Genomic DNA, 23,731 nt, shown 5'->3' on the forward strand with positions numbered 1-23,731 from the left:
CTACACACCTTCTTATAACAAACAAGCAAATAAACATGGTTCTCCCCAAATTTTCTCTCTCCCAGTACCTGGCACAAACACCCACCCAGTTACTAAATCCAGAAGCTTAGTCATTGTTGACTCTTCTCTTTTCCTCACCACTCATCTAATCCAGGACTAAGTCCTATTTCAAATATATTTAGTTCTCCATCTCCTTTGCAACCTCTCTAGTCCAGGACATTTTCATCTCCCACTTGGATTACTTTGGTACACTCCTAATTTCTCTCTCCATTTCTATTCTTGTCTCTTTCAAGTCATCCTCCACACATGAGCAGAAGTTCTTATGAAACATATTACTCCTCTACCTAAAACTGTAGAATGATTTACCACTGCACTCAAAATCAAATGCAAACTCATTCCCATTACCTGCAAAGTTCGACATGACCTAGCCTCTGCATATCTTTCTTATCTCATGTCACTGTATTCCAAGTCTGTTTATGCTCCAGCCCCAAAGAGGCACACAGCCACATTGTTAACTCTCTCTCAAAACTTTGTTTCCTTCATAACATTTCTTATTTCCTATTGTTTTCTCCAGAACCTGGTATAAGCCCTAGGATACAAGATGTTCCTTCATTGCAAGGGTGAATTTACAGATAAGGCAATAGATGTCACTGGAAAAAATGATCTTTCCATGCAAAGAAAGTGCTAGAAGATATCATTAAATATCAAAGAATTGGTTTCAATTGCCAAATTCTGTTACAGCTTACAAAGAGAATGTCAACTGTTAATGATAATTAAAAAAAAAAAAAGTTAAGAGAATGGCTACAAGAATGCCTCCTTTGGTTAAGAATCTCACATATGTTGTAAAATATTCATGAAATGAAATGTATACTCTATTTACTGAAAGTTCATTAATAATGAGCAAAGGATAAGTAAGCAGCATCATAAAGATATGCTATCAAAATAGGGTTGGGAAAGAGTTCTTAGCAACAGCTCAGTGGGTCACATGAAGACAGTGATCATAATTATGTTTAACTATGTATTAGGCACTTTATTAAATTGATTCATTTAACCCTAACAATAAAGGTACTGAGATAGAAAGAGGTTAAGTAACCAGCTCAGGAGTCACACAGTAATAGAGCTGGAATTTGAACCAAGGTTTTATCTTCCTAGTTCTTAATACCACCTGTGGAATCCTTCCAAATCATCTATGAAGATCAAAGTTTTAGGGAAAGAATCCCAAGAATAAAAGAAGACATTTTAGTTATCTACTGAAAAAAAAAAAAAAAAAAGAAACATAAACATTAAGTGGACTAGCTGGGATAGGATTACTCAATGGATTGCCCTTGCTTAATTTAAATATGCCTAAAACTTTAAATATGACCTCTTATATGACACAGAAAATATCCCTTGTTCAAATTTTAAAGAAACATTATGTTTTATTTACTTTTTTGGTACCAGGAATTAAACCCAGGGTTGCTTAATTACCGAGCCACATTCCCCCAGCCCTTTTTATGTTTTATTTTGAGACGGGTCTTGCTAAATTGTTTAAGGCCTTGCTAAATTGCTGAGGTTGAGGCTGGCCTTGAATTTTCAGTCCTCCTGCCTCAGCCTCCCAAATTGCTGGCATTATAGGCATGCACTACAGTACCTAGCTAAGAACAAAATGTTTTAAAATGAGCTTTATATAAAGATTTACATAACATAACTTCAGTTCCGCAAACTTAATCTAAAGTTACTTACCCAGACTAAAAAAAGGAGTTTCTTGATGCAATATGCTCTTTAAAAGTATATTCTTAGGGCTCAGTGGTAGAGCCCATGCTTAGCAGCACAAGGCACTGGGTTCAATCCCCAGCACCCCTCCAAAAGTTTACTCTCAAAAATATTTGTATATCTTTGTGAAAGTAGATTATCACCTAACACAAACACAACAATCCATTCTTTTTTTTTTTTTTTTGGGCGGTGCTAGGGACTGAACCCAGGGCCTTGTGTATGTGAGGAAAGTACTCTACCAACTGAGCTATATCCCCAGCCCCTAACACAAACACAACAAAGTTATGACTTCAATTCATCCTATTTGTCATGATTTGTTAATCTAGAGTTCATTTCTACACTAAAGTGGTAGAGAAACACAGGGACACTAGGGTAGAAAAGGAGAAAGACTATAAACCACACAGAGTTCCCAGCAAGACAAAGAATGTACTCTTCTACAGTGGCTATTTACCTACAACAAAATAGCTACAGAAATGACTACAGATAACAGATAATTAACATAATGGAATATTAAAATCACAACAACCTGGGGAAATTTTTTTATCTGGAACAAACAAATTAACACAGCTTTCCCTGACTCATTAATAACATTCACTCAATAAAGACTTGTATTTCCACTTGCCAGAAAGAAATTTCAATACCTGATAGTAACGAAGTGTAATATCAGAATAATCATTCTGAAGTATTCTATGAGAGTAAGTAAGCTGTACTTTTTTCTTTCCTTAATCTGTTCCACTGCAAATCTTGCCAAATAGCTTTGTTTTCCTACAACTTATAAGACTCTACCAGTTAAAAAGGAATATAAGTTTTTTAATGTGTATGTGTGTACCCTTTAATGCACAAAAGAAAACATTTTCTTGCAAACCAGGAAATTTTACCAAGTGATACCAAGATGCTTGGAGACAACCTTAGCAGAATACAAAGAACACTTAGGATCTTAAATCCAGTTCAGGTTCTGGTACTACCTATGCCAACTGACCTCAGGCAAGCCAATTGCTACTTGATTCTAGGCCCTAATTTTCTCCTCTACTAAATGTGAAGAATCTTAACTATATGTTCACATTGGTTTTAGTAAAATAATGTTTCTTAATGTAAGTAACATGGAACTACTTCTAATCTTTAGTTAAAAACATATAAGCAACTAAAAACTTTAGGTTTTTCTGTATTTGGAAATTCTCACATGACAATACAGGATGACCAAGAAAGATCAGATTTAAACTTCCAAATGCAAAACTATACTCACCTTCCAGCCACCTACTTATTAACCAACATGACTTAATCAATGGGTCAGAGTATAAAACCGTTCTTGGCTAGCTTTATTGTTCAAAAGTAGGGCAAAGATTGTCTCAGAAGTGTGTGATAATATTTTCAGATAAACAAAAGGACACAGTACAAATCATCAACTTTAAAAGTTACTCAAAGGAATAGTATTCTACACTGATATACTTCCAGCTGAGTAAAATGACAGTATTACCATATTTTCACTTATATCATGATTTCACATTTACTATCTCACTAAATTCTGTGACAGACCTATGAGAATAAGTAAGCTGTACTTTTATCAACACAATACAGGCCAGCCAAGAATGACAGGTATCCTGCCAACCATTTCCCAATAAGTGTTGGAGCCCAGACTTCAATTCAGGTCTTCTTGTTTAAAGTTTATTGATCTTCAAGATTCTAAAAACCAGTGTGATTCAAGTCAAACACAGGAAGAAGTTGGTAATGTGAGAAAAGTCAAATAATCAATTGAACTGAACAGAAAGAATATAAGAACAGATTTTACCTTTATGTAGTCAACAAGTAAATTTATTGGACATTGAACTAATGTTACATTGAACTTTTACAATTCTACCTGTCAAAAAACTTGACACCTCATTTCAAGGCAACTGTGAAAAAAAAAATTGCTAACTCAAAAATAAGAGCAGCATGTGAATTAAACAATAAACTGAGTAAACTAGGTATAGATAACCTGTTAAAATGCATCAAACCATTTATTTAAGTACTTCAAAAACCTGGTTATATGTGTATTTTTCTTCTGGAAAATGAGCCACAGGAATCTAACAGAATTAATTGTGTGTATTCAAGTAGTATATATCCCTCAAAAAAAAAAAAAAAAAGAAAGAAAGAAAAGAAAACCATTAGTGATTTACAATAATATAATATAGATAAAGAAAACATGAAAGATTTCTACTTTAGTCATTTCACACTTACACAAATTGGTCACATTTGTCTGGGTTTCACCATCTCTTTTCCAATACAAACATAATCTACAATGCATAAAATGCCGCCTAATAAATAGTAGCTTCTTCCCATCATCTATGCTGAGAATACAGAACTACACTGTAAGGTCAATACATTTCATAGGTAGTAGCAGTTGGAATATTAAATTATCTATCATTACAACACTATAAATACTTAAAAACAAGCATTTCCAAATGATCAATGCCATCTGTCTACAAAATCTGACAAGCACCAAAAGAGAACTGAAAGACAGGGAAAGAATAGATGCTGCCAAGATATATAAAGAGTGTCCAGTCTGCACATTATTAGATTATTTACATGAAGTTGCAGAAAAATAAAAGATGACTGTGTAAAATCTATTGAAGGTCTTAAGTAATAAAACAGTGTGACAAGAAGACCACATAACGCTTCTCAAAGATTTAAAGATAAATCTTTAAATCTTCGACCTTCGTGTTTTACTGCAAGTACTTCCAAAGTAATGGAATACAATCATTGGGGGGTCAGAGATTTGGAAAAGGCAGAAAACTATTTTTCATGAAAGTAAAAGGAGATTTCAGAAGGTCCTTAGCAAAGGCTCTACGAAGTGAAGGCCATTTCCCTTGGCCACTTTGTACCACAAAGGCTTTAGATGGCACTTGCATGCCTGGATTTTGTTTAGGAGCGGAAAGATAACATCATGCACCACTGGTTGAGGAGGAGGGCAAGAATCAAGCCGAAAGATCCTGAGAAGCAACTCTGTCGGCAGCAGGGAAAACCTCTTCCTTTACTCCAGGGTGCTGGACACCCCAGGAGGAGGGCTCTTCATGCAAGCCGAGTAGGGCTTCCAGGTGGAGAGGAAAGAGAACGGTCGGGAGTTCAGTGCCTGGTTTCAATGTCCCGTATCCAACCATGGAGAGGTGTCCCAAATAACCCGGCTACCGCCAGACTGAGACAACCAGAGCCAGCAAAGCCCTAAAACACTCATGGAAGTAAAAACCGCCGAGCCCCAGAACTGCACTAAGTGGGAGAGCTTCCGGAAGAAGCCAAGCTCTGATGATAGTCTCAAGCTTCCTTGCCCAATTCCCCGCTTTCGTTTACCTACCCACTCCGACTCCTGCTTCTCGACAGACCTCAGGATCCTGGAAGCGGCTCACGACTGACTCTCACACCCGCCGCGGGGCTCCGGCCAACCGGAACTCGCTCGCGTCACTTCCGGTCCGGTTACCCAGCGGAGACCGCCTCCTAAAGAGAAACGTTCCCCACTCCTTTAGGCAACCTCAGCTGATCCTCGCGGTATTTCATTCGACTCTGTGTCCGGACCCCTGCGGGTGTGACGAGAGAAGGATGATTGATCCTTCTTGGTTCTTGATCCGGAACTAGTTATCCTGAAGCCCCGGAAGAGGTAGTTCGCGCGCGCGAAGTGTGTTGGCTCCGCAGAATTCAACAACAAGAAGGCGCGTGTGTGAAGGAGAGTATTTTAGGTAGGTCGGTTCCTCCTAGGGCAAAGCAAAGGGATGTGGTTCTCCATTCTCTTTTCAGCTGGAACGTTTCATCCCAAGTTACTCCATGACTACCCGCCTACATCTTCGCCTGGTGATCGTTGGATCCCCGAGCCTGTTCAGCAAGTCGTCCTTTGGAAGAAAAGGAATCTAGATGCCGGGAAGGGTTAGGGACCGGAATTGCTAGTTTTCCAACAGAGCCACGCGTTTCCGGCAGTATCGATGCACTCTCTCCGAATGAGAGAAAAATAGCGAGCAAGCCTCACGCTCTCTGCTATGAATTCACGCGTTTCAAGCTGTGGAAAGAAAAGATTTCTAAGGATATAATCGAAAGTTTTATTCTCCAGTATTATATAATGTCTGGAGAGGTATTTGATCGTGCTGTATAAGTTCCTCAGAAGCTTCGAAGGGGAAATAATTAAGTCTGGTTGGGGGATGGTGCTGACTTCACAGTGTGATTTCAGCTGGGCCTTTCCAGGTGAATAGGATATTTTTATTTGCGTGTTTATTTTAAATGGGGAAGACTAGAAAATAATTTCGGGAGAGATTGCCCCTTGAAAGGACCTAAAAATTTGATGTGGCTGGATGGTACAACATATAGCCGCAGTTGTTAAAGGAAAAAGTCGACTGTTACCAGAATTGTGTAGTACTTAGAGTTGGTGCTAAGGAATTTGTTTTATTCTCTATGCGGTTAGCTGATGATTTTTGAGAATGTTTTAGAAGTGTATTTATAATGGTGTATGGGCTAGGATGAACTAGGGTAAGAGCCGAGAAAAGAAAAGCTAAGTTTGGAAGCTTTTGACAAGAGATAATTAGGAACTGTAAGTAGAAATCCTGGAATGGGTTTAAAACATAAGTTTAACAGGATTCGGTGACTGGATGTTGGAGGACCATAGAAGGAGGAAAAGTGCAGGATACTCAAATCAAGACTACAGGAAAAGAGAGTTTGGATGTACAAGGTCTTGGGTTTGCTGCTCAGCACTACCAAAAAAATAAAGAAAAAAGTATTTCATAGTCTTTTAAGTGATGAAATCTAGCAGAAATTGGAGGTTCAAATTCAAAGCCAAGGAGACGCTTTAGGAGTCTGTGCATAGGATGATTTGGGAATAAATGAGATTGTTCATCTGACAAGCTTTATTGTCTGTCCTCTCCCACCAGAATGTTAGCTCCATAAGGAGTGGGACTTTCCCCCCCCCCCCCCCCAGTGATCTCCAGGCTTCAGAACAGTGCCTGAAGCACAGTAAATCCTCAGTGAATTTTGATGGATTTTGAATGGAAAGAGAACATATAGACCAGTGCTATTCAAATAGAACTTTTTTTCAGTGACAGAAAGTTCTGTTAACTCACTGTATGTCAGAGTAGTCACTAGCCATCTTCAATTGTTATTAAGCACTTCAAATATGGCTAGTACAACTAAAGAACTGATTTTTAATTTAGTTTTAATTAATCAGTTTCCTTAATCACATTTGGCTAATGGCTTCTATAGTGGACGTTGAAGACATAGACTGAAAAGGCCAAATGTGTAGACTTATGTTACAGTACATATATCAGGAGCAAACAGAGGATGTAGAGTTCAGAAGGGGACCAAAAAAGCTGTCAGGAAGCTGGGTGTGGTGGCTCATGCCTGTAATCCCAGTGACTTGGGAGGCTGAGGCAGGAGGATTTCAAGTTTGAAGCCAGCCTGGGCAATTTAGTGAGACCCTGTCTCAAAAAATAAAAAGGGCTGGGGCTGTAGCTCAGTAGTAGAACACCCTTGGGTTCAATCCTCTATACCATTTAAAAAAAAAAAAAAAGCTGAGAGGTAGGATGATAATAGAGTGAAAGAATTCAATGGAGGAAAGTTTTAAGTTTCAGAAGTGACCAATAAGTGGCAGAAAACTTAAGATGAGCCCTGAAAAGAAGCAACTACATTTGACAATTAGGAAGTATCTGGTTTCCTACTAATTTTCAATAGTGGGCAAGAGAGGTTCCCAGGTACAAGGATTTGGAGAAATAGATATCTGAAACTGAAGTTTGGAGATAAAGAGAGGAAAAGTGAGGCAGTGTTTAAAGGTCAGAGAAGATTCAGGAAGGTTTTTTTTGTTGTTGTTGTTGTTTTTGTTTTTTCGTTTTTAGGTTAGCAAATGCTATTCTATGAGGTAAGATAAATGGGTGGAACAAGGTTCACTTGGTAATGGGAGCAAGAGCACTAGTGGAACATGTTTAGTCAGGCAAGGTAATTAGAAGGCACCAAAAGGAGGTTTTATAGGGCATACTTGGTTTACTGTGCTGTCATTGCTAATGATTATCTGTGAGACTTAATAGTTTCAGGCAGACTGGAGTTGCAGCTCAATGGCAGAGTACTTGCTTAGCATGTATGAGGCACTGGGTTCGATCCCCAGCACCTAATTAAGTAAAAGTTTCACTGACAACTAAAAAATATATTTTAAAAAAAGCAGGGCATGGTGTACACGCATGTAATCCCAGCAGTTTGGGAGGCTGAGGCAAGAGGATCATAAGTCAAAGCCAGCCTCAGCAGAAGCAAGGCACTAAGCAACTCAATGAAACCCTGTCTCTAATAAAATACAAAATAGGGCTGGGGATGTGGCTTAGTGGCTGAGTGCCCCTGAGTTGAATCCCTGGTACCACCACCACCCCCCCAAAAAAATAGTCTCAGGTACTGAGCTTTATTAATGTGTTCATAGTAAGTGTCTGGAAAAAGAGACATTTTAGAGGAGGTAGTTGGGTTAAGAGATTAAAACATCTTAATTTTACAATTAGATCCCATTGAGATGTGAGACATAAGCAGTAAACTTGGAAGTTTCTAGGATATTTGCCATTCTGTTTTCACTGTCTCATACTGGTGTGTGTGTTTAGATGAAGTTGAGAAGATGAAAAGTTTTTTTTTTTTTTTAATTTGTTCTGATTAGTTATACATGACAAAAGAATGTGTTTTAACACATTGTACACAAATGGAGCCCAACTTAGAAGCTTTTTATTATGATCAGGCAATGTTGTATAGTTTTGCCCCTGTTGTAGATGCTGTGGATAAGCAACTTCTCTGATCCTCATTTTTCTCATCTGTAAAATGAAGCTTATATCTTCCTTTTATTTTTATGGCAGCAAAAATGAGATAATGGGTTGGGTGCAGTGGCGCACACCACACCTATCATCCCAACCACTGTAGAGACTAAGGCAGGAGGATCACGAGTTTGAGGCCAGCTTCAGTATTTTACCTAAATCTTATTTCAAAATAAGGAAAAAGGACTGAGGGTGTAGCTCAGAGGTAGAGAGTCCCTGGGTTTGATCCCCAGTACCAAAAAAACAAACAAAAAGGAAAAGCAGAAATAATGGGAAGAGGTTCTATGAAGTTTAATGTGTTTATTTGGGAATGAATATTGCAATTGGAATGTGCATGCTACAGGAAACCATGTGGTGTATTCAAGGAGGTTGAAGCAAGGAAAAACTTAGAGGCTAAATGAAGAGTGTATATATATTTTTTGTTTTTTTGGTACTGGGAATTGAACCCAGGGCCTTGTGCTCTACCAACTGAGCTATATCCCCAACCCACATATTATTGTTTTGAAACAGAAATTCTTGGCTACAAGGGTAATATCAGTCCAAGGTTGAACTGGCAGTTACTGAGCAGATGTCCTTGCTGAAGTATTTTTTTATGCAGGTTGCTGTTTCAGCACTCTGTGTTTTGGTTCTTATCAGGCATATGTATGTGAGATCTCCCCTTTCATTATGTTCCTGTTAAACTTGCTTATTTTCTGAAGTTTTGACCAAAGCAACTTCATTTTGATTCTGACAACTTTCATAGATGTAGAGGTTTTAGTTTGTTATCCATCTTCTGTGTAGAGCAGTTTGCTTCTCCAAATAGGACCTGATTCTGGTATATGTGATATTAGGTCACTTTGTCAAATAAAGTGCTATTGACCACATCTTTCTTCTGCAAATAGGTTCCTCACTGCATTATCCTCTTTTTCCTGCTTTCTTGCCTATAGAAGTTGGGTATTATGTTTAAAATACGGAAAACTTCACAGATTTGCATGTCATCCTTGCACAGAGACCATACTAATTTTCTTTGTGTTGTTCCATTTTTAGTATGTGTGCTGCCAGAGTGACCACAGGAGTTAGTCACTTTAAACACCGGGTAAGTAGTGTATACCTATAATTCCAGCTAATTGGACAACTGAAGCAAGAGGATCACAAGTTTGAGGCTAGCTAGCCTGGACCAACTTAGTGAGACCCTGTCTTAAAATAAAAAAGGACTGGGGATGAAGCTTAGTGGTAGAGAGTTTGCCTAGCATTTATGAGGCCCTGGGTTCCATCCCCAGTACCAACCCCCCTTGCACTTTCTCCCAGCACCTCTCCCCCCCCAAAAAAAGAAGGTAAATCTAGAAAAGGATATAGAAGATTTTTGGTAGATGTTTCAGAAGCTATCTGAAGAAGATTCTAATTGACTCAGATAGTTGTACATTAAGTAGCAATTTCAGGGAAGTTTTATTCCTCCAGGAGCGGGGTTTGAATTTGAGATTGTACATGCAGGGTTATCAGGTTGTTTTAATTTTTATATTAAGTGTACCTTGGCCTTACCTCCAGCCTTTAAAAACAAGATATAGATACAGCAATATAAATGTTATGCTAAATGAAAGAAGCCAAAATAAAATGCCATACATTGCATAATTTTATTTGTTTTTTTATTTATTTGATACTGGGGATTGAACCCAGGGGCATTCTACCATGGAATTATATCCCCAGCCCTTTTATTTTGTATTTTGAGACAAGGTCTCACTAAGTTGCTAAGGTTGACCTCAAACTTGTGATCCTCTTGCTTCTGATTTCTGAATAGTAGAGATTATAGGTATATGCCACCACACCTGGCATAGTATAATTTCATTTATATAAAATGTCCAGAATAAGTGAATCCAGAAAGGAGATTGTCAAAGACACAAAGGTTGTCAAGGGCAGAGGGGAAATAGGAAGTGACTGCTAATAGGTAAGGGGTTACTTTGGGGGCCACTGAAAATAGTGATAGTAACACAACCTTGTGGATTTATTAAAAACCACTAAATGGTATGATTTCAAAGGGTGAATTTTTTAAATATTTATTTTTAATTTCAGGTAGACACAATATCTTTATTATTTTTTATGTGGTGCTGAGGATTGAACCCAGTGCCTCACGCATGCTAGGCGAGCACTCTACCACTGAACTGAGCCACAACCCCAGCCCATAAAAGAGTGAATTTTATGGCATGTGAATTATATCTTTAAAATAATTTGACATTTGCTGTACTATCCTGAAATGAAAATCTTTGGTATACTATATAATCTGCCAGGATTACAGGTATGCACAGTCACTGCTCCCGGCCTGATGGTACAACTCTTTTAATCTTTGCAAGATTAAAAAAATTTTTTTTTTAAGTTGAAGATGGACACTGTACCTTCATTTTATTTTTATGTGATGCTGTTTGAACTCAGTGCCTCATACGTGCTAGGCAAGTGCTCTACCGCTGAGCTCTACCAAATATTAATGTAATATCCTTACTTTAACCAAATGAAGAATAAAAGGAAATTTTGTGATATAAAATAAATATTTCAGGGGCTATCCTTGCCATGTAGATTATGCACTACATGATTCCAAGGACACTATTTTCAGGTACTTTGAATGTGGTAACTTGTATATAAATGCTAGGAAAAGAAACTGATGGTTGCTCATACTTAAGCACCGTTGCATTATGAACCCAACAGCTTCAAATGTAGTCTGATTGTAGGTTATTTTCTTGGTGATTCAAATAATGAGTACAGCTTTGCTGGGGTATCTACCTCTACTAATGTCCAATGGTACAACTCTCTTTTTAATAATGGATTGAACCAAGGGGTGATTAACCACTGAGCCACATCCTCAGCTCTTTGAGACAGGGTCTTGCTAAGTTGCTGAGGCTGGCTTTAAACTCATGATCCTCCTGCCTCAGCTTCCTGAGCTGCTGAAATTACAGGTGTGCCTGTGCTCCCAGCTTGATAGTACAACTCTTAACCTTTGCAAGATTTAAATTTTTTTTTTTTTTTTTTTTTTTTAGTTGTAGGTGAACACAGTACCTTTGTTTTATTTTTATGTGGTGCTGATTGAACTCAGTGCCTCAAACGTGCTAGGCAAGTGCTCCACCGCTGAGCTACAACCCTAGCCCCTTTTCAGAATTTTTAGTATCTTTGCACACACCCAGTAAATATCAGTAGTGCATTTCACCTTAGGCACAGTATTGTGACAATGGGGCACCGAGGGATTGGTATTACAAAGACACAAATAAGCGCTGCTTCCTAGAAAAGGGGTTAGTTCTGTATGGTTTCTTTTGGGTATATTGGTAAAACATTTCTTTTCTCCATCAGATTTAGGGAAACTGAATTAACAAGAGTTTTTGAACCAGAAAATAGTGTTCATATCAGACCTTAACTGTTTCACTTATATGCTTGAATCTTTTTTTTTTTTTTTTTTTTTTTGAGAGAGAGAATTTTTTTTAATATTTATTTTTTAGTTTTCTTCGGCGGACACAACATCTTTGTTTGTATGTGGTGCTGAGGATCGGACCCGGACCGCACGCATGCCAGGCGAGCGCGCTACCACTTGAGCCACATCCCCAGCCCCTGAATCTTTTCTAATATACAGGGGATGAGTGGAAACAGGGTATATGTACAAGATTCAAGATATATTTTTGACTTTCTACTTGATGACCTCATGATTCTAAAATATTGTTTGTTGCTCATAGCCAAGGTGTTTATCTAATAAGCATGTAACTTTCCTCTTTTAGATAGTGATAACTTCTTTTCTTTCTCTTAAGATGTTCTCTAAACCTTTGGTTATGGAATACTTGGCTCATCCTGGTATACTAAGCCTGGCTGCTGGAGTTGCTTGTGGCATCTGCCTTGGCTGGGGCCTCCGAGTACGCTTTGGGATGCTCTCTGAAAACTCAACGAGTCAGACACACACAGATACTGGAACTGAAGCAAGCATCTTGGGAGAGACTGGGGAATACAAAATGATTCTTGTGGTTCGAAATGATTTAAAGATGGGAAAAGGAAAAGTTGCTGCCCAATGCTCTCATGCTGCTGTTTCTGCCTACAAGCAAATTCAAAGGAGAAACCCTGAGATGCTCAAAGAGTGGGAATACTGTGGCCAGCCCAAAGTGGTGGTCAAAGCCCCTGATGAAAAAACCCTGATTGAATTATTGACCCATGCAAAAATGCTGGGACTGACTGTAAGTTTAATCCAAGATGCTGGACGTACTCAGATTGAACCAGGTTCCCGAACTGTCCTGGGGATTGGGCCAGGACCAGCAGACTTAATTGACAAAGTTACTGGTCACCTTAAACTTTACTAGATGGGCTTTTGCATGATGATGATGATGATCCTATCAAGAGTTTTAGAAGCCTGTCAAATTCTAAAATTAAAAGCTCAATTTCTTTCCCCAATTTAAATATTGAGATGAAAATAAAATTTGTTCTTGTGTTTTTCTGCTAAGTAGTGGGCAGTTAGAGTTGTTTGGGGCTTAAAAAATACTGTTGGTTTAAATGGTCTTGATAATTCAAGTAGTAAGTGCTAAAAAAAAAAAAAAATTGGAGAGAAATGGGTCACAATGAAGTTAGATTAAAAGAGGGTAACACATGGTGATTTGGGAGGCTGAGGCAGAAGGCTCACTAGTTCAAGGCCAGCCTTGACAACTTAGACATTATCTCAAAATAGATGAGGGGGCTGGGGATAAGCTCAGTTGGTATAGTGCTTGCCTTGCATGCACAAGGTCCTAGGTTAGATCCCCAACCCCCCCCCCCCTCCACAAAATAGATGGATAAGATTTACCCCATGTGGGAGAGGGAGGGTAGTGGGTGTGAGGGAAGGGCAAAAGCATTACCCTATGAATAGTTAGATTTCTTTGTGTCTTGATAGCACTTCTCTGAAACTATGCTGGGTAGTTCAGTTCCACTGAATTCAAATTGCATTCCCTTGCTATTACTTTTTGGATGACTGACAGCCTGTTTTAGTTCTATATTATGATATAGCCACCCATAATAGAGTCTCACAGTTAGAAAAAAATTAAATTATTAGAATCTAAGAGAAGCTTTGTGGTACTTGGGATTGAATCCAGGATTTCACGAATGCTAGGCAAGTGCTCTACCACTGAGCTACATTCTCTCAGCCCATCTGGACTTTTGTGTTTCAATTGAAGCCGAAATTTTATAGCATTGATATAACCAACCTGTGCTGTGTTACATGCTCCACCCCCCCACCCCCAATGCACACTATATTAGCCAAAGTTTCTCAGCAGTAGTCGTAAAATTACTCTCCCATCCCTTTCTCCAAACAGTGAAGCCATTGTAACTTGTGAAGTGACCTCATGGAGCAAAGTAAATGTAGTTTGTTACCCCAATGTTTCTTCTAGAACTTAAGGATCTAGACAACTAGTTATTAAGGGCACATTTCTCCTACTCCCTTTTTCAACCTTATACCTAAACCATAATTCTAGTAATTACCATCATACCGGCTGCCCAAAATACGAAGTTCTCAACTCTCCAAAGCCACTCCCTCCCCCATTTTTCCCCAAAGCCCAGGAGGATTCTACCATTAATTTCTAAATTCAGTATATCCATAAAAATGCCAGGGAGAATTCTGGTAACAAGCCCATGTTAAGTTGTTCCCTCTCCACTGTTAACTAACATTAACAGCATGACCGCACACCTTTAAGATCATTGGTAGAATGTGGGCAGAACTCAATTTTTGAGATGCAGTCTTACTACTACCTTGCCTGGGCTGTCCTCAAATTCTTAGGTTCAGATGGTTCTCCTGCCTCAGCTTCCCCAGCAGCTGGGGCTAGAAATGTGCACTACAGCTCCTAGCCTCTGGGCAGAACTCCACTATTACATCCAGTTTTCAAAGTTCTAATACTTGGTGTGTTTAAGTTTACAGCACAGGAGAAACTGCAACTGAATTATGCCACAATAGCAACTGTTTCTAAACAGAATGTTTATACCAGAGTCAAAAGTGATGCAACAACATGTAATGGAGTTGAACTCAATCCTTAAATGCAGGATTCTGACTCTGGCTATTTCTGAGGCTTGCCTCAGACTCTGCTTCAAATTGAAAGCAGTGCATTCCCAACAGGATGCCCTGTGGAGGTTGACTCTTAATAAATAAATCACGGCACATTCCTAGGATGAACAGTAAGGAAATTGTAGCAATATCGGGTATCATGCTATTTATCTAGTTCACCTGTACCAGATATTTTATAGGACTTATAATCTTTGAGTTCTCAGTCTACTTTGCTGAAACTATTTTCATAATACTCAAAACATTTTTCTTTTTTTCCCCTGAACTGAAAATGACAAAAGCAATAAGATTTAGAGGGAACTACTGGGGACTAAATCCAGAGGGGCTTTACCACTGTGCCACATTTTTATTTTGAGACACGTCCCAAGTTGCTTAGGGTCTCATTGCTGAGGCTGGCCTCAACTTGCCTAAATTGCCATCTTGGTCTAGGCATTGTATGATATAAACATAACCTGCCAAATAATTTTGAAAAGTACTTAGTGTTGATATACAGACAAGGAAACGTTTAAACCTGGGTGTTGGGCAGACCTTTCTTTATACACTAAATCATCCCATTTCAAGGAAAACAAGTGTATTTTGGAAAACTTGTATCTGCCTCTCCTTCAAGCTTCCCCAAACTTTCTAGGGTGGAGTGGTTCAGTGGTAGAGCCCTTGCCTAGCAGTGCAAAGCCCTGGGTTCAATCTCTAGTACTGCTAAAAAATGCCCCATGCTATGTATAGTGGTATGTACCTGTAAACCCAATCACTCACAGGGCTGAGGCATAAGGATCTCAAGTTTGAGGCCAGCCTTGGCAATTTAGACCCTGTCTCAAAAAATCTACAAATGCTGGGGCTGTAGCTCAGTAGCAGACCACCCCTAGGTTCAGTCCCTAGTATAAACAGTTAACAACCCCTTCCCAAAACAAAACTTTCCTGGTGAGATCAGGGTTTCTCACAATATATCAACATTAGGAAAAAAAAACACCTCATTATTTTCCAAATAACCAATGCATAACTTTTTTATATTAACATGCAATGAGTTTATTACATTTATATTGAAATAAGACTAATATTTTAAAAATTCTATTTTATTTCTAATAATAGTAAATATCTATAGATCTGACAAAGTTATTTTTTTTCCTGGATCTTCAACAATTTGTATAATTATACGAAGGATCTAGAATATCTGCATGACTAAATTATAAAAAAGCCAGGCAGCACTATTTGAAGATCATCAGTCTTGCTATTGTATTAATAGCCACACTGAAACAGTTATCAACAATTACATAGACTTGTTTGAATAGTGGCTATATCTGGATACTAAACAAGATCACCGAAAACTTGTTGGCCACTTGAGGTTTCCCATTAGTTTCGCCTTGTTCAAGTTCATTTAGAGGAGATACTTTTAGTACCCTTGTATTGTTTCCACTTCTTTTTTCTAAACCATCTTTGATATACTAAGATTAGGAAAGATCCTTGGCTTAAAATACAGTTCATTAGCAATTCACCTACCACTTATTATACACTTAAAATTGTCATCTTGGGCTAGGCATTTTATGATATAGTATGCCAAATAATTTTTAAAAGTACTTAGTGATAATATACAGACAAGGAAACAAATGCAGAATCTCAGCTGAGGATTTGAGCCTAAATCATACATTATAGTTGTTTCTGTTTCTAATGTAGCCTATTATGGATGGTTTAAGTATCAGGATAGAGCACACAAAGCAAGGCTTTTTGTTGTTGAAAAGAAAAATTCCTAAGTATTTTCAATTCTTCTGTTAGGGAAGGCAAAAGCAGAGTCAGAGTCATTCCACTGATAAAAGCCAATTAACACAAGTTTAGGAAAGGTCTAGAAGAACAAATCTTGACTAAAAAGAACAAGCTCCTAAGGAACATTATTCCTGTCTTGATAATGAGGAAGAAAAGATTTGGGAACATAGTACAGCTAGGACTGAATAGCAAGATGTTTTCACTAGCCAACACTAGAATTTACTATAGGAAGTTAAGGGTGGAAGTGGTGAGCTGAGAAGGGAGGGTGCGGGATTTTACATTTTAAAAAATCCTACTGTCTGAGGATGTAGCTCAGTGACAGAGCACTAGCCTGGTACGAATGAAGCCCTGTATTTCAATCACCAGCACAGTTGCATATATAAAGACATACTATACATTTCCTTCTGTGTAATTTATGATAATTTGTCTAACAGAGTTTAAAAAGCAATACAAGGCTAGGCAGAGGGCAGTAGTGAAGTTTAAGGGACAATGAAATAAACTTAAAGGAACATCCTCAGCCATAAACAAAAAGCTTGGATTTACACACCAGTTAAAAAAACAAAAATTCAAGCAACCCATAATTTGGGAATCCTTAAGAGTTCATGATGAGAAACAGCATGTTAACTACTTTGTAAAATATAGTTTTATTTCAAGTTAATGTAACTTAACACCTGTGGTTTACTTAAGTGAAATGCTTAAAAACCTAGAGTGCCACTTGGTTAAAATGTTGGTGACAGATGAAATGTTGCCCATTATTGTAGCGATTGGTGCTTTAGACTACACGTACATTATTAACTCCAGAAACACACATGACATAATGCACAATGCCTTCACGCTTGCCAACCCTCATTCCGCTTATACCTTCTTATACAGCACCATAGTATCCAGTATGACACTACAAAAAGTACCATTCTTTTAGTTTGAGGTATTTAATTAAAACTGCGATTCTACATGTTATTTCCACAGTCCAGTAATTTATTTTAAATTGGAGTAATTTCAAATTCCACAAACAAAACTGAAGAACAGCAATATTTTGTTTGAATTCTCTCTTCTGTACACTCAGTGATCTAAAACACCACAATATCCAACATACACAAACCTCAGGGGAAGGGTTAGTAAATACACACAAGATTGGAATCATGGTGCTCTTTGTTCCTGAATGGAATGGTCCCACAGAAAAAGCACAGGATACAGCACAACGTAAGGGCACCTGTTACATATGAAGTGAGCAAAACACACTAGTATTTTCTATATGCATAATGGGGAAACCTGCATAGGTTAAAGGGCCTTTATGCTCATTTAAAGAATCAGGCAAGTTGTCTGTATGCATTTTTCAAATAATTTGGAGAGCACTGCAATCCAATGTAGGATATGCTGATTAGTGTTGTCTTTGTTGGCCTTGACAGTCTTGCATGGTATGGTCACATACCAGTCTTTTTGCTTTAGCTTTTCTTTGAAAAAAAGATTTAAATGCATTTAGACAATACATATTGTAAGCTGTTTACATACACTAAATTTAAGAGAGTCAATATTAGAGTTTCTTTGTTTCTTCAAACACTACAGAGTGCAAATCAGGTTCTTCACAACAGATTGAATATTAAGCAGTTTTTCAAAGAATGAGGAGGGGGGGAAAGCCCACGTGAATACTATTCCCCTTGGAAAATAAATTCTAAAATGATGAGGAATGTGAAATAAGGTTTTAACATAGGTGATCCATAGTTTATAGTTAGAAACAAATAAAGTAGTCCTTCATGAAATAAAGGTTACAAGAACACATTGCCAGTTTCCCCATTTATAAACTGAGAAGTGGGTAGAGACGATGTTTCAGTATGAAAATAGGAGACTACAGGGTCAGCTTTCCATCTCACATGCTGTATCCAAAACCAGGCTGTGGCTGCCCATATGGTGGTGCAGTATAACCATAACCAAAAGGTGCCTGGGGAGGGACTGCAACACTGGGTCCTGCTGTCAGCATCAGCTGGGGCTGACCTAAGAAGCAAAGAAAGAAAACAGGAGAAACTTAGCATTATAAGACTACATCACTACAATATCCCTCACCCTAGCAAAACAATTACAACTTAGAAAAAGTTATGTGGGGGAACTTTCGACTGGCATAATTTGGAATTCAGTCTCACCCAAAGAAGGGTCCTGCCTGAAAAGCCAGTAGTGCAGGGCTGAGGGTCAGAAATTCCTATCATTAAAAGCAATATACACGTGCACATATGACACCATTGGGTCAGACTTGCACATTAAATTGAGTGACAAAATTAGCACAGGAAAATTTAACAGGCATATTTTAATATAACAACTTTTAAATTTAAATTTATTTAAGTTAAATTTAAATTTCTGCTTTAAAATGTTTGATAATGAAACCTAATAAATTTCTAGCAAAAAATCCAGTTCTAATTTAGAAGTGGTAATAAAAAATAAGACATTCAAACCCATATTAGGTATGAAACACATGTGAGCATATACCCTCTATCAAATACTGTGTTAACACTCTTTCTTAGGAAGTTTACATAGTTGTTAACCACATAAAAAAATATGACCTATAAAGAACTTGCCTTAAGTAAACATATAACACCTCTCTCTACCCCTGCAAAACAAATAATCTCCCACTGGAATGTAAACCTACAGTATAAATGGGCCTTTCCTTTTTGTGGTTTACAACCAACGTTTATCTTTAGAGAAAAAATTACTTTTGAAAATCAGTTTACAAAAATTTATTTCTAACCTTAATACTGATGGCTATCTTGAAATTCTAACCCATTTTCCTTTTTCTGGGTTCCAGGGACTGAACTCAGGGGCACTTGGCCACTGAGCCACATCTCCAGCCCTATTTTGTATTTTATTTAGAGACAGCGTCTACTTGAGTTGCATAGGGCCTAGCTTTCATTGAGGCTGGCTTTGAACTCAGGATCCTCCTGCCTCAGCTTCCAGAGCTGCTGGGATTATAGGCATGAGCCACCCCACCAGGCTTCTAACCCATTTTCAATTGCCTTCTTTTTTTTTTTTTTTTAATTTTAATATTTATTTTTGAGTTTTCGGCGGACACAACATCTTTGTTTGTATGTGGTGCTGAGGATCGAACCCGGGCCGCACGCATGCCAGGTGAGCGCGCTACCGCTTGAGCCACATCCCCAGCCCCTCAATTGCCTTCTTTAAACACCATGAAAGCCAGGCAAATTCAATAGGTACCTCCAAACTTATTACATTCATCCTGTTTTTATACCTACTGTCATTTCCTATCTCTGTCAAACATTGTGCAACATCTCTTAAGAATCCATGTTAACTTTATCTTTTCCAACTTTAGCAAAACTATCTTGTCTCCTAAATTTCCCATAAACTTTTTTATCTATAGTAAAAGAAATAATGTTCCAGGTGATTTGCATATAGTCATTTTCCTTAGTAGCATGGGATCTCCAAATTCATTGTGGAAAATTAATCTATTTACCAAGTATGAAATGGAAAGGGGAAGTGATCCAGACAGGCAGGGATAAGAAGAAATTAAAATGGATTTAAATAATCACTTGATACTTTGAATACCCTGTATCTCTGGAAAGTTCTCAAAGAGAAACTCTACCCCATCCACTGTCCCAGTTTGAATTTAGAGTAAGGATGTGTGCTTTATGCAAAGCACATTAAAGAGAGCCTTGACACATTCTGTCTATCACCCTTTGCTCCTCTGAAAATTGAATTCCATATTTCTTTCTCATTAACTCATGAACAAGTATTGAATTAGCAACTAGGCCAAAGGAAAGTCTAGGTTATGATAGTTAGTGGATGTTTTGGGGATCTTTCATATAATTAAAATATTCAGTAAATGATGTTAATGCCTGTTTTAAGACAATCCTCAGAAAAACAATGGCAGTAGGGAGAAACATTCCTTACCATAGCAAAACTTCTACATATTAGAAGCTTGTTTTATTTCTATTTGAAGTAGTGTCTCTAAAGAATACGTGTTTGTCTAATGTATATCTCTGAGCTTAAAAAGAAAAAGATTACCATAAACAATGGGTTGTGTCTCTGTAGCTTGTTCTTCTTCTTTTCTCAGTGATTCTGAAGCATCTAATTTATCCACCTGGAGAAAAACAGATTATGTCAATTAGTAACTCAAAAGTATTATAAACCTAGGTTTATGGCAGAAAGTGGAAAAGCCTTAGTATGTTAAATTCTGTCAAAATAAAACAGACTAGAAAGAACATTCTCAGGCCCCCTCAAATTCAATGGCAATGTTCATACTTCAGTCAAGGTGGTTTTCAGCACTGTCATTATAAACCCTCAGGAAGGAGGGATTTATAAATGCCATAAAAGCTCACGCCAGGCTAAAACTGGGCATGCTAGGATGCAGCCTGAAGGAGGGAGAAAACAGGAAGGAACCACTTTTTCAAATGAAGTTTATACCCTATCAAAGATAATAATGAACGCATGAACCAGCAAGACTTCTCTCCCCGAAAGGACATGGTATTCAAAAATGTGAAATCTGTCTAATGATTAGACAAGTACTTGTGCAGAATAAATTATTTTCTTGCCAATTGTACATAGCTTCTGCTGATTTGGGTTACAGGTGCAGACTGAAGCTTTAGACTCATGTGGCTCCATATTCAATCTTTTGGTGTAAAGTCAGGCTGTTCATTTTAATGCTACATGGCTATTTCCAAAGAAATAACTAGGGTAGCCTGATTTTGCCCCTCTTTGAGAAGAAAATTTTTACTTTTAATTAAGCCAAGAAGTAAATAGCTATTACATTCTAGCTACTCTACATCAAGTGGATAGTATAAGAATAATTTTGTAGAGGAATCCAAGTGCACCAATGAAAGACACGAGTTGGAATACTTAAGATTCTTCTACTAACTACTACTAGTTGTGATTTTGGCAAATTACCACATTGGCTCTTTAGTTGCCTTCTCTAATGAGAAGGTTAAAAAAAAAAATCTACAAAGTTTCTTTCAAGGGCTAACACAATTTGATTCTGTAATTCTGTGATGAACTAAAGAGAAGTGACCGTATGACCTGGAGTTAGGGAATCTCCTATACCATACAACTTCCATTGTCTTTTACACTATACTACATTTATCTTTTAAACTATATTTAAAAGCTTAAAATATAAAATTGGTATCTCAACCAAAGCTATATAGTTTATTTGTTGTTATACTCTAACACTAAATTTCAAATCTCAATGTTATATATTACTAGTGGTTTTCAAGTTCATAAGTATGACGGGTGAGCTTCAGGAGCAAAGTGTAGGGAGAAAACTTTTATGAATGTTCACTGCATTTTCTACAGGAAGGCAAATAATGAAAAAATCACTCACCAAAAAATATTAAATAAATAAAAAGACATGCAGACTTCAGTGGAAAAGTTATAAAAACCAGGTTTTAAAAATGTTAAAACAGTACTTTGGTTCTATTTGGAACTATTAAAATAGTGTCTAAATCTTAACACAGGTCATAGGTTATTACAGGTTTTATATTTATTTCCATTATTTCATATTAAATACAATATGGGTCTAACCCATCTCAATTTGTCAGCAAACTGGAAGTTTGAGAAAAACAAGCTTAAAGTAGACTCTACAGTCCTTCAAATGAACTGTGGTTTGTCTACCCTAGAAAGATGGATTAGTTTGCTTTAGCATGCTATTATTCTATTTTATAGCCTACATGATAGTTTTTAATTTTATATAAGACTAATTCATAACAATCATGGAACATTAAGGACCATGTGAAATACCCACTGTTTGGCATCCAAAAATGCCATAAAATTATTCAGTTATAAAGTTTACAGCATAGTTCTGTGCCATGAAAGGTCAAATGGGTTTTTGCTAACCTAATTATTATACAAGAGTGAACTACAGAGGTTTTATAGAAAAATACATGGATCCCTGTCTATCAGTGACTTCTTGGAAAAAGAAAACAACCGAAAAAAATCAGTATACTTGCAGACTCTTAAGGGAAAGAATCTAAAGTGAACACGTATTTAAAAGTCAGTGTTGGGAGTTGGATGCTGAACTCAAGAGGTCCTACATGGAAGGCTTAGAAGAAATGGCAATATCACAATGTCCAGGCATAGACATAGGCAAGCTTGGCATGGGGCGGGAGGAGTGTAAGGGGGGGGGGACCTGAAGAAGTAACATAAGCTACGCAAAAAAATTTTTGATTTTTTGTATATAATGGGACAGCCTCTGGAACAGGAACATCCAATTTTTGTTTCTATTAACCCAATTTAGATTGCTCAAAAGAGAAAAAACAGAGAAGGCTTTTATGAGCACAAGCTTTTGTTAAGAGCTGTAACAAAAGTTTCTGATCCTTGGATTTAAAAAGAAAAATTATGGGTAAGCATGTCACTGAATTCAGTTCCATCTGCACTACTGTTAAATTCACTAAGATGTAAAAGGCTTTTCCACAAAGACTGCAATATGCTGCAGAGGAAAAGTTAACATGCAGTCAGTTATTTTGGTGTATGTGTGCATGAAAAAAAGGCAAAAGTACTGAAGCAAGAAGTGAGGTCTGGAGATGACTGGTGCTATACAGGCTCTCAAGAAACACACACAGCCCACAGCAATGCTATAGGAGTTTCAAAGTAGTATGATGTAATTGCAATGACTTATACATGCTTGATTTAAAACAATGCATACCACTGCAGTTCAATTACCTGTTTTTCACACACACGCTTTCTAACTGCCTTGCTTACTAGCTGCTGAAGGGTCTCACACACAATGCATTTTACTCAGGTTTGCCCTAAGTTCCAGTGGTGACTCCAGTTTGATTCAACATAATCCCAAGGCATTACCCCCACCCAAATTCTTTTAAATTTGTTTCAACTCTCCTTTACTCTCCCACCCTTTTCCAACCACAATTTATAAGTTTGTTTATACTGGGATGGAGACCAGCCAATGAAGGAAGCAGCAACCAAAAGGTGCCTAAATTTGGCCTTCTTGGACAAGCCAACTAATCAGTAAGAGAGCAAATTTTAGGTTAACTTTAGGTGTGCTTTTATATTATAGAAAGAAGTTAATATTGCTTCATTATAAACAGAAATAAACCATGTTGCTTAGCAACATTTATAGCAAGCTTGGCGCTCATAATTAAAAGCTTTTGATTCCTCTTAAATATGGACTAGCACCATAGAACTGGACACCTGGAGAAACATGAGGAAAGTCTCTTCGGAAGCAGCTAGTATCTCTTGTATCTACTTTCAGCAAAAAAATTAGTAAGAATCAAGAGATCAGAAACTGGATCACAGTCCTTCAATACCAAACCCCCACCAAAACAAAAAAGAAAACAAAAAACCCAAAAGCCTTTTAGGGCATGTATATACATACATAACAACTGTCAGGTAAGCTCACAAAATAAAACCAGAGGCTGTTTTTAATTTATTTCAAATATTAAGAAAGTCCTACTATGGCCCATATACCCTGACAGGGAAA

General features: G+C 37.6%; 3 protein-coding genes and 1 non-coding gene across 7 annotated transcripts in view; 1 reads left to right on the forward strand and 3 right to left on the reverse strand.

The window, feature by feature from the left end:
- Positions 1 to 5,134, reverse strand: part of Vmp1 (vacuole membrane protein 1) — a 115,885-nt gene extending 110,751 nt beyond the window's left edge. The window contains exon 1 of the mRNA XM_077801351.1: positions 5,074 to 5,134. The gene's annotated coding sequence lies outside the window, so the exon portion shown is untranslated. The remainder of the gene's footprint in view (positions 1 to 5,073) is intronic.
- Positions 5,135 to 5,218: 84 nt separating this feature from the next.
- Positions 5,219 to 12,965, forward strand: Ptrh2 (peptidyl-tRNA hydrolase 2). 3 transcript variants are annotated; one of them, XM_026398004.2, is made up of 3 exons: positions 5,219 to 5,456; positions 9,561 to 9,609; positions 12,293 to 12,965. In XM_026398004.2, the coding sequence occupies exons 2-3, from the start codon at positions 9,562 to 9,564 to the stop codon at positions 12,830 to 12,832; spliced, it is 588 nt and encodes a 195-aa protein (XP_026253789.1). In that variant the 5' UTR covers positions 5,219 to 5,456; position 9,561; the 3' UTR covers positions 12,833 to 12,965. The 3 variants fall into 3 exon arrangements, with proteins under 3 accessions (XP_026253789.1, XP_026253791.1, XP_026253790.1); XM_026398005.1 differs by lacking the exon at positions 5,219 to 5,456 and adding an exon at positions 5,928 to 5,952; XM_026398006.2 differs by lacking the exon at positions 9,561 to 9,609.
- Positions 9,478 to 9,584, reverse strand: LOC113189335 (U6 spliceosomal RNA). Its single transcript, XR_003301643.1, has one exon. It is a non-coding gene; the product is annotated as a U6 spliceosomal RNA (small nuclear RNA).
- Positions 12,966 to 17,925: 4,960 nt separating the features above from the next.
- Positions 17,926 to 23,731, reverse strand: part of Cltc (clathrin heavy chain) — a 65,415-nt gene continuing 59,609 nt past the window's right edge. For both annotated transcript variants that reach the window (XM_026398084.2, XM_026398083.2), the window contains 2 exons: positions 20,311 to 20,386; positions 17,926 to 18,294 (listed from right to left, as the gene is read on the reverse strand). In XM_026398084.2, the coding sequence (XP_026253869.1) occupies positions 18,170 to 18,294; positions 20,311 to 20,386 (201 nt within the window). In that variant the 3' untranslated portion in view covers positions 17,926 to 18,169. The remainder of the gene's footprint in view (positions 18,295 to 20,310; positions 20,387 to 23,731) is intronic.

The sequence above is a fragment of the Urocitellus parryii genome, chromosome 7 (assembly GCF_045843805.1).
Source record: "Urocitellus parryii isolate mUroPar1 chromosome 7, mUroPar1.hap1, whole genome shotgun sequence".
Classification (NCBI taxonomy): Eukaryota; Metazoa; Chordata; class Mammalia; order Rodentia; family Sciuridae; genus Urocitellus; species Urocitellus parryii.

What these genes read in the sequence shown, in the direction of transcription:
- Ptrh2 (XM_026398004.2), top strand. Translation starts at nt 9,562, where the DNA reads ATGTGTGCTGCCAGAGTGACCACAGGAGTTAGTCACTTTAAACACCGG. An exon ending in TTAGTCACTTTAAACACCGG is followed by an intron (nt 9,610 to 12,292) that starts GTAAGTAGTGTA and finishes CTTTCTCTTAAG; the next exon opens with ATGTTCTCTAAACCTTTGGT.